This window comes from Amia ocellicauda, chromosome 17, assembly GCF_036373705.1.
Source record: "Amia ocellicauda isolate fAmiCal2 chromosome 17, fAmiCal2.hap1, whole genome shotgun sequence".
Lineage (NCBI taxonomy): Eukaryota > Metazoa > Chordata > Actinopteri > Amiiformes > Amiidae > Amia > Amia ocellicauda.
The window spans coordinates 24,855,001-24,869,743 of NC_089866.1; the positions used below are offsets into that span (position 1 = coordinate 24,855,001).

At 39.3% G+C, this 14,743-nt stretch overlaps 1 protein-coding gene across 3 annotated transcripts; it reads right to left on the reverse strand.

Moving 5' to 3' along the window:
- Nucleotides 1-6,420: 6,420 nt before the first annotated feature.
- On the reverse strand, nt 6,421-14,248 carry LOC136712681 (sesquipedalian-1). 3 transcript variants are annotated; one of them, XM_066689400.1, is made up of 4 exons: nt 13,951-14,247; nt 11,184-11,293; nt 9,665-9,773; nt 6,421-9,483 (listed from the first exon to the last, which is right to left on the reverse strand). In XM_066689400.1, the coding sequence occupies exon 4, from the start codon at nt 9,462-9,464 to the stop codon at nt 8,649-8,651; it is 816 nt and encodes a 271-aa protein (XP_066545497.1). In that variant the 5' UTR covers nt 9,465-9,483; nt 9,665-9,773; nt 11,184-11,293; nt 13,951-14,247; the 3' UTR covers nt 6,421-8,648. The 3 variants fall into 3 exon arrangements, with proteins under 3 accessions (XP_066545497.1, XP_066545498.1, XP_066545499.1); XM_066689401.1 differs by lacking the exon at nt 13,951-14,247 and adding an exon at nt 13,649-13,923; XM_066689402.1 differs by lacking the exon at nt 11,184-11,293 and having other exon boundaries at nt 13,951-14,248.
- Nucleotides 14,249-14,743: the final 495 nt, after the last annotated feature.

A 14,743-nucleotide genomic window follows, 5' to 3' on the forward strand; every position in this document is an offset into this window, starting at 1 on the left:
GAGAGGACGAGGAGGGGGCCTCTGCTAGGCCCTGCTGAGAACCCAGAGAGCCCTCGGCAGACAGCACAGGAGACAGGGAGCCCAAGGGCGGCAGCACAAGAGACAGGGAGCCCAAGGGCGGCAGCACAGGACGCTGGGAGGGCAGCACCAAGCTCACCAGCTGGGGTGACGCACACAAAACAGGGAGGTGAGAGAGTAAAGCAGGCTGTTGAGAACATGACACACAAACTCTTGCCAAAGTCAGAGCAGAGGTTGCGGTAGTATTCATCACAGGGGTGTTCCCAAGTGGTCTGGCCTGTCTTGCAGTTGAAATAGTAATATTCACCGCTGGTCTTGTCCAGACTGAGAGACAGAGGGAAAGGAGAGACAGAAAAACTTTAAGCACCTTTACTGAACAAAGAAGCAGAGGATCATATATAGATATATCTGTTCTGCACAGATAAAACATTATCATTCATTCCCATTTTACAGTATATCCTGCAGGGCATTTGTCAGAAATTAATCATCTCCTGTTTCGTTTTCATAACTGAAAGATGTCTGACAAAAGTGATAACATGGCGCATAGTGGTCCTGAGCGGGCAACTGTGACACCACCCAGGACACAAAGCAAATACTGGCGTCATTTAGGATTTTGGAAACAACATTTAAAATACACATGATTAAATGGCACACAATGGATTGGATAGCCTAGGTCTGTGTTTTGGACCATTACAATGATGTGATCTAGTTGGACATTTCCTAAGGACAACACATAGTAAGTAACTTATTGAACATTAATTTATTCTTCATTTGAAAGTTTAGATTTTGTGTACCTGGGTAACCATGGTGAACCCACAATGAACCCACCTGTGAGCTAACTGTGAGCTAACTATGCTCACACTGTGGGTTCATTGTGACATGGATATTCAGTAGTTAGATTCAAGACACACACACAGTAATATGTTCAGAAATGTATTTATTAGTGATCTGTACAATGTTTCAATTTGATGAAGCACTTAGAGTTCTACTGTAGTCTTCATTTTGTTCAATTTTCCTCGTTTTACTTCTACCGCCACCTCATCATGAAAATGATTCACACATTCTGGAATAGAAAATCAAGTTGTAAATACAACACAATTTGTGGAATATCAATGGAAATTCATGCGTGTTCACTGGATTGATCCCTCATGATGATTCCTTAATTCTTCTCCAGATGCTCCAATTTTTGTTTTAAGAATGATAAATTGAATATTAGTATTTGCTGCAAGACAAAAAAGGTAAAGAACAATTATAGCATCAATTGGAAGAATGAAAATACTTACAAATTACTTAATTTTAAAGAGAATCCATATTTTTCCACCTGCATGACTTCAAGCAAACAGACAATAATCAAATATTTTTCATTACAAATGAAGACCATACCTGATGTCAGGGAGCGGACGTGGCCTTCACTGAATACACTAAAGAAAAAGAAAGTGATTATTATTTAATCTTATTCCACATTCATAAATGTAGTCATAAAAAACTATCTTTGAAAATGAGGTCAAACAGTATATCCAAAGTATTTCATCCTCCACCAATTCTAAAGCATTAAGAACTCTTAATGGGTCTGTTTCTATATAATGCAATTGTTGTATTGTAATAAACCTCTGGCGTTTTTTGTTTTGTAATTGTTACTCTGTAGCCTATTTTAAACTTAATTAACACTAGAGCGGTTATAGCCGCTTTTTGTGCAGCTTTCGTAATTCAAAAGCGCGAATGTGAATTTCTCCCGCATATCTGTTCTGTTATTAAATATTTCAATTAAATATGGTGTTTCAGATGTAAACTCCTCATAATTAATAAATTATAAATACTTTCTTCTCAACCCCCCGGACCTGCGGTAAAAATATATCCGACAAACTGGACTTTGTAATACATTAGTCAGTGTGAAAGAATTATAATCGTGTTGGTTACTGAAACACGTGCTTTTCTACAGCTATTCATTATTATCATTATTTAATTAGCAGATTTGCACTGAGCTCGCCTGTCCTGACCGGATCAGCAAGTTTCTAACTTCCCTTGGAATTCAGTCAAACCCGGATCCGGATCAAAGCCTTGATCAGCCATTGATCATGATAATGAAATAACGCGCTGCGGTCTGTAGCGCACAGAGCGTCTGCCATTTCAAAGCGCTTCACTTTGCACAAGATGTGATGTCTTAAGTTTTATGCTTATCACAGTGTCACAGGTCACAGTGACCAGGTCACAGGGAACTCAGGGTGGTAGTCCTCCAAAAAGTACTCCTGGCGTGCACTGCACTACAGCACTGAGACGACTCGCAGGGGTTCAATCAGAACTCAGATTTTGGTTAATTGCAAATGCGCCACCTTGCGGCCTCCAATTAGGGGGGTGGCGAACAAGATCGGTGGGCGGAGCATGAGCCAGGTTTGTGTTTTTAATAAAGTTTTTTTTCTTTTCTTTTTTTTCTCGATATTCACGCATTTTGTTAGGCCAGGTCACAACGAATGCAAGTGCTGGAAACCCTGGAAAGCATATGACAATAACACATATAAATGCTTTAAAAAAGAAAAGTTACCCTTACCGTGTAAAAAGAGGTGTTTGCGTTGGAAATGATTTCCTTCTTGCAAACCCTGCAATGTCCAAAGTAATACTAATGAGAGCAAACCCAGCAGGCACTCGACATCCTTTCAACGTTGTTTCGTGGTTGAAATCTAGTTGCGACGTGGATCAACAAGAATACAACTGGTATTCAATGTGATTTTGACAACGATTCATCAACGTCGAAATATACGTTGTTTCAGGTTGAATAGACGTCGTGACAGTCAAAACAATCAAACACACCCCCAGATAACAAACACAATATCCTCTCAGACAAATGTATTTCCCCAGACAGTACATTTTTCATGGGTGTATTTTGAGTGACACGGTAAAAAAATGCGCAAAATTCCCCTTAATAAATAAAACACATATATATATATATATATACAGCAGACATATATATCCGTTAATATACATACATAAATGAACATACATGTATATGTATATGTGTGAGTGTGTGTATAATTGTACTCTATGACAAACCGCTTAGCTGACGAATCAGAGTCGGAAAGTGTCAAGTAATCAGCCAATCAGATGAAAGCGGGAAAGCCTCTAAACTTGAACAGTCTGGAAACAACCTCCATTTTAACTGCGCTGGCTGTACACTCCAAAAAACGTAGGGTTATTTATTTTACCCAATAGCTGGGTTAAACATATTGGGTCGTTGTGTTGGGTTATTCCTATCGTTTACTGGGTTGTTTCTATAATAAGGCACCCAGTTGGGTTAAAACTGGTCTCCCGAGGACATTTTAAATTTCAACGGTCGACAAGTGCCACCGGCAACAGAAGAAACAGAGTTAAGTTAATAATATTACATTATATTTTAACGCTTTTCGTTTTCTTTAACAACATACAATAATAGCTGATTAATTAAATAATTAAATTTACCCTTCCGAGTAATTTTGGGTGTGCTGTATTGCTGCTCACTTGGCTACCGACACCAACACTTGCTATAAAGCCAGCCTGTTTGAAACTGTGGCGCAGAAACTATTAATTGGGATGCTCCCCCTCACTTTCTGTGTTCGTCCCGACACTTTTATGGAAATCATACATAATATTTCATATTACGGACGTAGCCGTGTTTGATATTTACTTTAGTCACTGTCACTGGTTACAGGTGATGTTCACAGCTATTGTGAGAACAAAAAAGGGAATTGACATTGGTTACTTGTTCATGCAGTAACTCAAATATTGCATGTAAACTGTTGTGTGAACGGAATAGTTTGTCACACCTGTTATTAAATATGGTTGTCAATCCCAAACACTGACTGCGTGAACGTAGCCAATAAGGTCAACTAGTTAAATATATTACAGATCAAACACATTTTTGGGGTAAACTATCCCTTTAACTTAATTATGTTGGTGCTGGAACCCATATTGTGTTTGTTCTGAATAGTTCAGCTTCTTCTTTGATACCCCTGGCTTAAGTTGTCGTGATATTAATCACTCTGGTGCTCTGTGATTCATGCAGATTCAGATGTGAGTGAGGCAGACAGTAACACAATGACGGAGTGGCTGAAGAAGAATAAGTAGAAAATTATGAAGGTATGTAATTAGAATTTAAGCACATTCCTCTAAAGGAAAAATATTTGTGAGTTTTGTTAATTTAAATAAGTAATTAACGGCTAGTTTTACTAGCAAAATATTTCAGTGCAGAATAACAAAATTGTATTATGTGTGCATTAATCAAATGTATTATCAAAATAGTAACTACAATTAAAATATTTTATCAGTGACCGTTGATGAAATTTGAAAAATTGCATAGTTTTTTTTTATTTATTTTTTTACTTCAACTTTAATTCAACTGGAGACAACTGGCAACTGTATAAAACATATTGGAAAAACTGTAGGTGTGTATAAAAGTGCTTTTTTATAGCATTTTTAAAATCTGTTTTTCATGTTTAATATAGTGTAGAAATTCTACACAAATAATGTGTTAATAGTACTATGTGTTATTTTCACATATGTGCAGGGTACATGAACATAAAGTAATTTCAGCCAACAAAAAAACGATGTTTGGAGTTTTACAATGTTTTTTCCTCCACTGTTTTTGTATAGTTAACACAAAGAAAGTGTATTTTAGTTGTTTTCTTATCTTCTCCCCCCAGATTAACTCTGTCATCTCTCTCTCTCTCTCTCTTTCTGTGGTTGTTTGCATTTGCTGATTTAATTGATGTTGAAGGAATGTTGACAATTCCACATTGATTCCATTTGCAAATCCAACCAATTTGCAACTAAATTTCAATGTTGTATACATTAGATTACATTAGAAATATACATTGAAAATTGATTGGATTTACAAATGGAATCGACGTTGAATTTTCAACTGTGAATCAACGTTGATGATTCAACGTCGATTCCATTTGCAAATACATCAAATTTTCAATGAAATTTCAACGTTGCCTATCTAATCTGGAATCAACGTAGATTATTCGAAGTTGATCCAACGTTGAATCATCAACGTCGATTCCATTTGCAAATCCAATCAATTTTCAATGTATATTCAACGTTGAAATATGACGTTGAAACAACGTTGTTTCTAATGTATTTTGCCTGCTGGGAAACGTTTCCAGGGTACGGTTGAGTGAGTTGTGACATCGCATTTAGAAGCGGTGCCGTCATGCCATTGGGGCACGTAATTTCCATTGATCATATTTGTTTGTCAAACCTATTATTTCTCCAATACCCCGTTTCAACTAGCCATGTACATTATGAGGTCCAGCTGTCCTGGGATTTGAATTACACGAAGGGTCAAAACGCATGCTGGGACGCTGGGCATTCTGGGATTTAGTGTTTAAAACAGGAGGCTGAAATACCGCTAACATTAAAGTGCAGCACACTTGGGACTGAAACTTTTTTACGATATCTAACGGATATTCAAAAGAAGAACCATATTGAAAACATATTTATATAACACATTACATCACTTAAAAATACGATAATATTTGTTAGAAACTTAATTGTTAATGTTGACGTATCCGCTCCCGTTTCGTGTAGTTCATTTTGAACTGCGGTGCATTATTAAATACAGTGCCCGTGTGTTAAATCTGTCCCGTGTAGCCACTTAGCATCATGAAATACAGTCTCAGCCTATATATGTAGTTTCTTAAGAGCAACTCATAAAGGTACGGCTACAACACTCTGGGATCCATAACTTACTCGAACCGTTTTTCACGAATTCGGTATTAGCTTTTTTCCCTGTATAACCTACTTAAGCTAAATACATTAAATCAAACTTCAATAACATGCACGGCATCAACTTTTATTTTGTCTGGGATTCGTTTACAAAATACCTTGTCCTGATGCGGTAATTAATGGATAATGCAGTGGCCCTAGCAAAAACTAATAATTAATAAATCGAATATATGTTCTATAATTGATCACAGTGATCGGTTTTCAGATTGGATTTTATGATTGATCCCGGAATCAAAGATAAGTTATGCTCTAGAAACCTGCCATCAATCTGGTTTTGGTATGCGATGGGTGTAGTAGAAATAAATATAAATAGGATTGCGACGCAACCAAATTATAATGGCAAAAAAGACCCAAGAACGCACCAATCTGGCGCATAAAAGCGTACAAATAAACTGAAGGAAAAATAAGCATAAGATAAATGTATTGTGATGTTATTTGATAATGCTTCGTATTTATTGCTGCACAGTAGTAGCTTGCATACTAACTGTTTTAATGACGATGACATTAAATGTGTAGTTAAACCTAGCTGGCTGTATGGTTGTTGTTTTTTTCTTGTTACTTTCTAGGAAGGTCCATCTTCACCTTATGCCACCAAATAGCGTTTTAATAGATCATGGGGACTATGCATGAACATGAGAGTTTGGCTTCATAAAACGTCGTCTTTATTGGCATGTGAGCACATTCATACATCAGGTTTCTACGCAAAGCACAGCATACACATAAAATACATAAAACAAATGTAATGCAGCTTTTAAAATACTGCATACAAACAAGGAGATGATTGCAGGTTTTATATGAACACCTGTTCCTCACACCCATCAAGAGTTCGAGGCTCATTTTTCCTTTTAACATGATGATTAAAACTACAAACTACAAATTTATATATTGAAGTTTTGGTAGAATCAGCCTCAAAGCATTACATTGCACCAGTGGAACAATACTTAGAGTATGTGCCAGATTTATATTTCTCTATGATTATTATAACAGTTTATTTACGTACCATGACTTTTATTTTACAAAAGTGTTAAAAAAAAAAAAAAAAAATCCAAAACCTTGGGTTTATGCTGCACATTGCATTTAACACATTGCATTGAGCCTCTGACATCAGGTATCTTCAGCACAAGTGGGTGGATTGAACGAGATACACATTAAAGCCAGGTGTACACTAGACAATTTCAGCACAGATTTGGCTGGTCACTGACATGTTTTTGAGATCAGAGACAAAATCTCCTTGTCGTTGCCTGCTTGGGGCGCTTGACCATCACCGACGCTCATTTAATGTGAGCGGGTCAGAGCCGCCATCCAAGGGCTACCAATTCAGTCCTTTTATTTTAGTGGCACAAAATCTAAAATGCTCTTGTAGCGTGAAAGGTGCAACTATTGCATCATGCATCTATTATGTGTGGGGGGGTAAATAATTATTTTATCAGAAACAGGGAACTGTAACAATGATTGCTAGGAACTTGTATTGGTGTTATAGCCACATGAACAACAGACAATGTCTGGTGATGGAGGGACAATTTCCGGTAGTTGCATGGGATGGGGGGCTGCAGTAGAAAATGAACCACCGATGAAAACAAAATATGTTCCAAATCATACCTTGTTATATCCTATACATTTTGGTTAGGGAACATTAATGAACTTTAATTATTGTTTTATTATTTTCCCCCAAATTACATGAGCAATTTGTAACGGAACATTTTCAGAAAGTGTAAAAATATAGTAAAGGTTCAGAAAAGTGGGGGTTGAGGGTTGACTGTGGGGGGCCGCATAAAACATCCTTGAGGGCCGCACTTTGGCAACCCCTGGTCTAGAGTGTGCACCGCTATGATGGCAAGACAAAAAACTACAGGAAAGACAGTAGTTTAATGTGAGAGAATCACCGATGTTAGGATTATGAAACTGGTTTAGTGTATTCCTGGCATTAGGAGGCTGGGAATTAACAGTACCCCAGATACATGTATGTTAGGCCTCTGAATGGCCTTTGACTACAGACTAGACTAACCCACAGTCCAATTTGACCGTCAAGGTGAACTAACACTATAAAACAGGGGTGAAATACAGTATATAATTAAAAATGAAGTGTTAATTCCTCCGAGTCAGACCCATACAATCCCCAGCACTGAATACAGTTCTGAAATAGGGTTTATGACTGTTACAATTCACAGTGCCCTTCAATTAATTAGTTTTTCACTAGAAATACAATCTCAATATAAAGCGCTATGATTGAAGTGGATACTGCTGACTTCACATACAGTTCTGTGTTGTTTCAGCTGTTATTCAGCTGCAGCATTTCTGTGTGTTTGCTGGCTTAACGTTTCCCTGCATCAACCCTTGTTGCACAACAAATAATATGTAAAACAATATGTGGCTTTGGTGGGACAAAAAGGCACCTTTTGGCATGGAGCACCTCAGCCCATTTAGCTAAATGAGCATTTCATAGTGTGCACTAAAAACAGCAAATTAAATCAAACCTAATAAATAATAAGGAGTGTGGATGTTTAATGTGCAATTTTTGCACTGGGCTGGCCATTAATGCTACATTTAATATATAATAATAATAATAAAGCTTCTGTATGAAGCTAAACATAACCTTGCTACTTCTGACTGGTAGGTTTCTTTTATAGGGGGAAAAATCCAACAGTTCCAATATGCAGGCAGAAGAAGTGACCAGTTTTCATGTGATAATACACCTTCTTTCCACTCCTATAAATAGAGGAAGTGGATTGTGATTTTTCTTTCCATGCTGCAGTAAACTTGTAATAAGTGAAGGAAAAAGTAACACTATTGCTCACCCTTCCATATCCCACAATAGTTTTTTTTTTTTTTTTTAAGATACTAGTCTAAAAACGAGCCAAACAACTCTGTGGGGTCTACTTGTTTTGCTGCCACTCAATCCTCAGCTCTGTGATCTCCTTGCCATACCAGTCATGGAGCTTGGAAAAGCACACGGTGCCCGGGGACACTGGGCTCTCCAGAGAGGAGGTCAGGTGGCCTGTGGTGATCTTCCTCCGGGGGGGTACGGGGGGGGGCTTAAATCCGTCATTGCCTGTGCTCTCCCACGGCAGGGAGCGAGACCCCTGGACAGCGTAGTCTGAGCTGCCATTGAGCTGTGTGGCGTTCTTGTTCCAGCACACGCCGTTTTCCCTCCCGCCGGCATTGGGCAGCAGCAGCACCTCTTCCTGCTGGGAACGGGTGTATGTGGCCTGTGGGCCTGGAGCGGGGCAGGGGGCGGCCTTGCAGCGGCCGGCCTGTTTCTTGAGGGCCCTGCCGCTGACTGGGCCGCCCTGCACCGCCTGCATCTCCTCCAGCTGCTTCTCCAGCTCCCGCACCACCAGCCGCATGTAGTCAAAGCTGGCCCGCGACAGAGCCTTCACCCAGGACTCCATGCCAGCCTGGCTCTCGGCCGCCATCTTATAGAGCCGGGACTTGGCGCAGTCGAACTTGATGGCGAAGGCGTACTCTTCGGTCGACTCACACAGCTCCACCGTGCAGCCCTCCAGGATGATCACGCCGATGGGCTCCCTGCTCTCCTTATCCTCGAAGTAGAACAGCATGTTTCCCTTCAGGATGAACCAGCGCCGGTGGTAGGCCGTGTTACGCTCTCCTTTCTTGTAGAGGAAGCCGGTTTTGTCCGGGGGAGAGTCGCAGGTGGCGTAGTGCACCACACTGCGCTCGTTCAGCTTCATGATTCCACCTTCAGCAACTCTGAAAGCAACACAAATACTTTTGTTTTGAATATCATTGTTTGTCACAAAACAAGAAACAAATATTATTTTCCCGGAGTATTATACAACAATGAAATTATACAATAAAATCAGACATGTCAGCTGTGTGGTATAGTAGGAAAAGAGCTTTGTACAAATCCCCAGTGGATTAGTCTACTCACCATTATCTGTTATAAGTGACTAAAATCCTTCTCCCGGAGTCCGTTGTGTAGGAATAAATCTGGGCTGCCAGCAGTCGAAAGTGTTGCATAACGGACATCCATTCAGTGTCTGAAAGTGAAAAAATAAACCATTAGAAACTGAGAGTAGGCAAACTATACTTGTGCTGTGAGTGGCGACGCCCAGCAGAATGGTTTTAAAGAGACTCACCCCAGTGACAACACCACTACAATGTACAAATCAACAGCAGAATACAAAGACACTTTCACCAAAGCATTCCACTCAAGTCCTCATTAAATCAGTTCTGCCAAAAATATATATTTTAAGTAAACAGACTGAAGTGCAATCTTTCTATTTTTAAGTATCGCTTTCACCCCATTGTTTTTTTCTGTCATTTTGACAGCACAATTTACACATCTGTAATACAACTGATACCTCTATAGTACATCCTGCTGTATTGCCTGGCTAGTATGGTAAGCATTATCTAAAACACAGTTAGTTTGTCCATGGGCTAAAATATACTTTGATTAATGTATTTAATGACGGTGAGAAAACAGTTGCTTGGCCCTATATAGAAACCTGAATACACTGGGGTCTGCTAACATCAAAGAAACCCCCTGACATGCGTTAGTACATGAACATTTCACAGAATTGAACAGGCTTTTGTTACAGGTATGTATGATGAGGCTCAGTAACAACAGGAGCAGAGGGGTCTGAATGAAAGATAAAGCACCTGTCTTGTACAGTCAAAATTGTAAACTGTAGACATCTGACATTTCTTAAATTAAGGAGATAAAAAGATCATGTTCTTGGTTGTGGATGCAACCTTGGGTTATCTGAAAGAGGAAAAAATTTCCCGGAGAATATTTTGGTAACTATTTTCCAGATTGAAAGAGAACTAATTTAAATAGTTTTAGCCTTAAATGAAGACTCTGAGGACACATTCTCTGGCAAACTGCAAAACAAAGAATGAGCCTTTGTCACTGCTTCAGGCCAGGGAACCTCAGAGATGGGTGGTGACGGTTTTGAATTAGTGACTTTCCCATACATTAACAGTCTGAAGCCTTTTTCAGTGTCCTTGTAAAAGAAACACTGTCAGGAACTGTACAGGTGTTTGTTTTGTTTTGGTTCATTTGTTTTAACCCGTTAGACATTGGCTAACATTTTTAATTTGGGGATTTGTCCATCTCTGCCTTAATAAAGTACAATCATTTGATTTAAAAACCCTTACAACCCCCACCGCACAAATATATCCAGGTGTATGACCTACATGAGCTTCCCCTTTCTTAGATTGTCATCCTAACCTTTTCAGCACCATTGTAAAATTGCTAAAGTGGCTGACCATAGACACACTAGAACAACTCCCACCACAATACTGATTCACCTATACTGGGGAGAGTAAAATTAATTAACCATAAATGTAGTTTAAACCTTAATTTAGGCAGAGATGAGCCCCCAATTGACTGCCTTGATATGCTCAGGAGAAATGTCTGCAAGGACCTAGTATAATTAATTGGTTACCTTATAAATATACCTCCTGAAATGTGCTCACATGGCCAAACTCCATGTCATACACCCTGTCCCTCCTGAACAGGGAAAGCCAGGGAGGACATATTCTGCTTTGGTGAATCCTGGAGGAGAAAAATTGAAAATCTCTGAATTGATAAAACTGCAAAATGTAAGTGTTTGTCTTACTCAAGAACAGCCTAAATCTTTTACCAACTTTTAACTGGTCTTGGTAAACATCTGCATTTCTTCAGGAATCTACTTCTGATCAAGTGATAAAGAATGCCATGCTTCAGACCTCTCCATAACAAAGTAGCATTGTTCATTATTTATTTATTTGTTGAAACCAATAAAGTCACCTACAGATTCAGATATTGCACAATTTATCTTGATCTACATATGAAAGGAGGCATCAATACAAATAAAAAAAGACAAGTGAAAGTGTAAGGCAACAGCAAAATAAAATCCATGCTTCTGGGGAATTCTACTGACCATCACTATCACGTAAGAACTGATCAGGATAGGCTGATGTGTATCTGGGACATGGACCAATGCTGTAGAGTTGTTCTTGCATAAATCAACGTATTGTCTAGTGCATTCATCTAGCATTTATTCTGATGTAACACACTGCACTTGTGCTTAAGGTTTTCCCAAATAAACTGAGAAAATGTTTGACATTGTAATGATAGTTTATGTGTGTGCCTATGACAACTATAAATATACTTATTATGTATATATATATATATATATATATATATATATATATACATATACATATATATATACACTCACCTAAAGGATTATTAGGAACACCATACTAATACTGTGTTTGACCCCCTTTCGCCTTCAGAACTGCCTTAATTCTACGTGGCATTGATTCAACAAGGTGCTGAAAGCATTCTTTAGAAATGTTGGCCCATATTGATAGGATAGCATCTTGCAGTTGATGGAGATTTGTGGGATGCACATCCAGGGCACGAAGCTCCCGTTCCACCACATCCCAAAGATGCTCTATTGGGTTGAGATCTGGTGACTGTGGGGGCCAGTTTAGTACAGTGAACTCATTGTCATGTTCAAGAAACCAATTTGAAATGATTCGACCTTTGTGACATGGTGCATTATCCTGCTGGAAATAGCCATCAGAGGATGGGTACATGGTGGTCATAAAGGGATGGACATGGTCAGAAACAATGCTCAGGTAGGCCGTGGCATTTAAACGATGCCCAATTGGCACTAAGGGGCCTAAAGTGTGCCAAGAAAACATCCCCCACACCATTACACCACCACCACCAGCCTGCACAGTGGTAACAAGGCATGATGGATCCATGTTCTCATTCTGTTTACGCCAAAGTCTGACTCTACCATCTGAATGTCTCAACAGAAATCGAGACTCATCGGACCAGGCAACATTTTTCCAGTCTTCAACTGTCCAATTTTGGTGAGCTTGTGCAAATTGTAGCCTCTTTTTCCTATTTGTAGTGGAGATGAGTGGTACCCGGTGGGGTCTTCTGCTGTTGTAGCCCATCCGCCTCAAGGTTGTACGTGTTGTGGCTTCACAAATGCTTTGCTGCATACCTCGGTTGTAACGAGTGGTTATTTCAGTCAAAGTTGCTCTTCTATCAGCTTGAATCAGTCAGCCCATTCTCCTCTGACCTCTAGCATCAACAAGGCATTTTCGCCCACACGACTGCCGCATACTGGATGTTTTTCCCTTTTCACACCATTCTTTGTAAACCCTAGAAATGGTTGTGTGTGAAAATCCCAGTAACTGAGCAGATTGTGAAATACTCAGAGCGGCCCGTCTGGCACCAACAACCATGCCACGCTCAAAATTGCTTAAATCACCTTTCTTTCCCATTCAGACATTCAGTTTGGAGTTCAGGAGATTGTCTTGACCAGGACCACACCCCTAAATGCATTGAAGCAACTGCCATGTGATTGGTTGGTTAGATAATTGCATTAATGAGAAATTGAACAGGTGTTCCTAATAATCCTTTAGGTGAGTGTATATATATATATATATATATATATATATATATATATATATATATATATATATATATATATACACATATACATATACACACACACACATACACATACATACATACATACACACACACACTTATATCTAATATACGCATATACTTCTGCATGACACCTGGGCTTCTGCTGTTTGAGTATTTGAAATGGACTAAACCACACTTCCACAGCAGCCCATAACGTCAGTATATGAAGATTAGTTTTTCAATGTACAAATACAGTGTATACAGACGCCACTATTCCTTAAACTTAAAGGCAGTTCTCACAATGTTGTAGCAACGGACACTGGACACTGACCAGAACAGACGTTTCTAAAGCAGTTCCAAGCAGATTTCCAAGATTTTCAATTGTGTCTACACAAAATGGCACAGACACACTGGATCAAAACAGAAAAAGACATACCCTGACTTAAACTGTTCTAGTTGGGACGCACTTACTTCACATGAAGCGATGATCTCTGATTTAAAACCTCGGCGGCCAGCTGTAATTTTGAAACCTCGGACTATTCGTGGCTCACAGAAACAAAAGCTCAGGGATACGTGACTAAGTCACGCATGCGCAGTCTTTCGTTTCAGCCCCAACAAATGCAAACTGTTTTTTTAGGACAATAAGCATGCCATGCATAACGTACTCTGACGTGGCAAAGTTGTGTTAATGTCCGGTTCTTGTACGACTGTATTTGCCCATGAGGAGTCCAATAAAAACTCGCAAGACAAGAAAACAATTACCGAGGACTTACCCCGATGATCGCTACTGCAGGCGCCTCCTCTGTGGAACCGTGCCGGAGAAAAGGCAGGCCTGCCCGGGGAAGACAGCTGGAGTTTCCGCATGGACGTCTTTGGATCAGTACTTGTGGATGTTACACCCAGCAGTGCATTTTTTATTCTTTGTTTGTTTGTTTGTTTTTTTTCTTTTACGTTGACAGCTCGAAAAGCTATACTGAAATGGAAAACGGCCACTTTCTCATTCCCATCGCCTCTCTCCCGCTGTCTTTTCTCCCGTTGTTTTGGGCTCGCGTCACGTGACCCTCTGAATAGGATGATGCATAAGACTGAACACCCACTAAAAAAACAAACTGCAATAAACGTGAAGGAGGTTGTTACAGGCAGTGCTTATCCAATATTACTACAATATTGAAATGTATACACACATATCAATAACTATTACAGTGTTTTTATTTGGTACCTTTATGCAAAGCAACTCACAGGACACACTTTTCAAAGTTCGTTCAGGTAAAAGTGGTGACATTTAGTGTTTAATGTGTAAAAGGTGCACCCTAAACCTAAAATCAAATTGCACACATTTCTCACCATATTTAGAAGGGTTTTGCTGTAGGTCAGTTTGGGTCATTTCCAGTCAGCATGCTCAATTACACCCTACCTCAGAAAACTGAGTGACCCTACAGAAATTGTATGTTGACCTATAATTTAATAAATTATTAGTATTAGTCCTTGGTTATTAATGTATTGCTATGTAAAGTACTTTATTCAACTTTTGACCCCTCCCTCTGATGGAACATCATGGGTTATTAT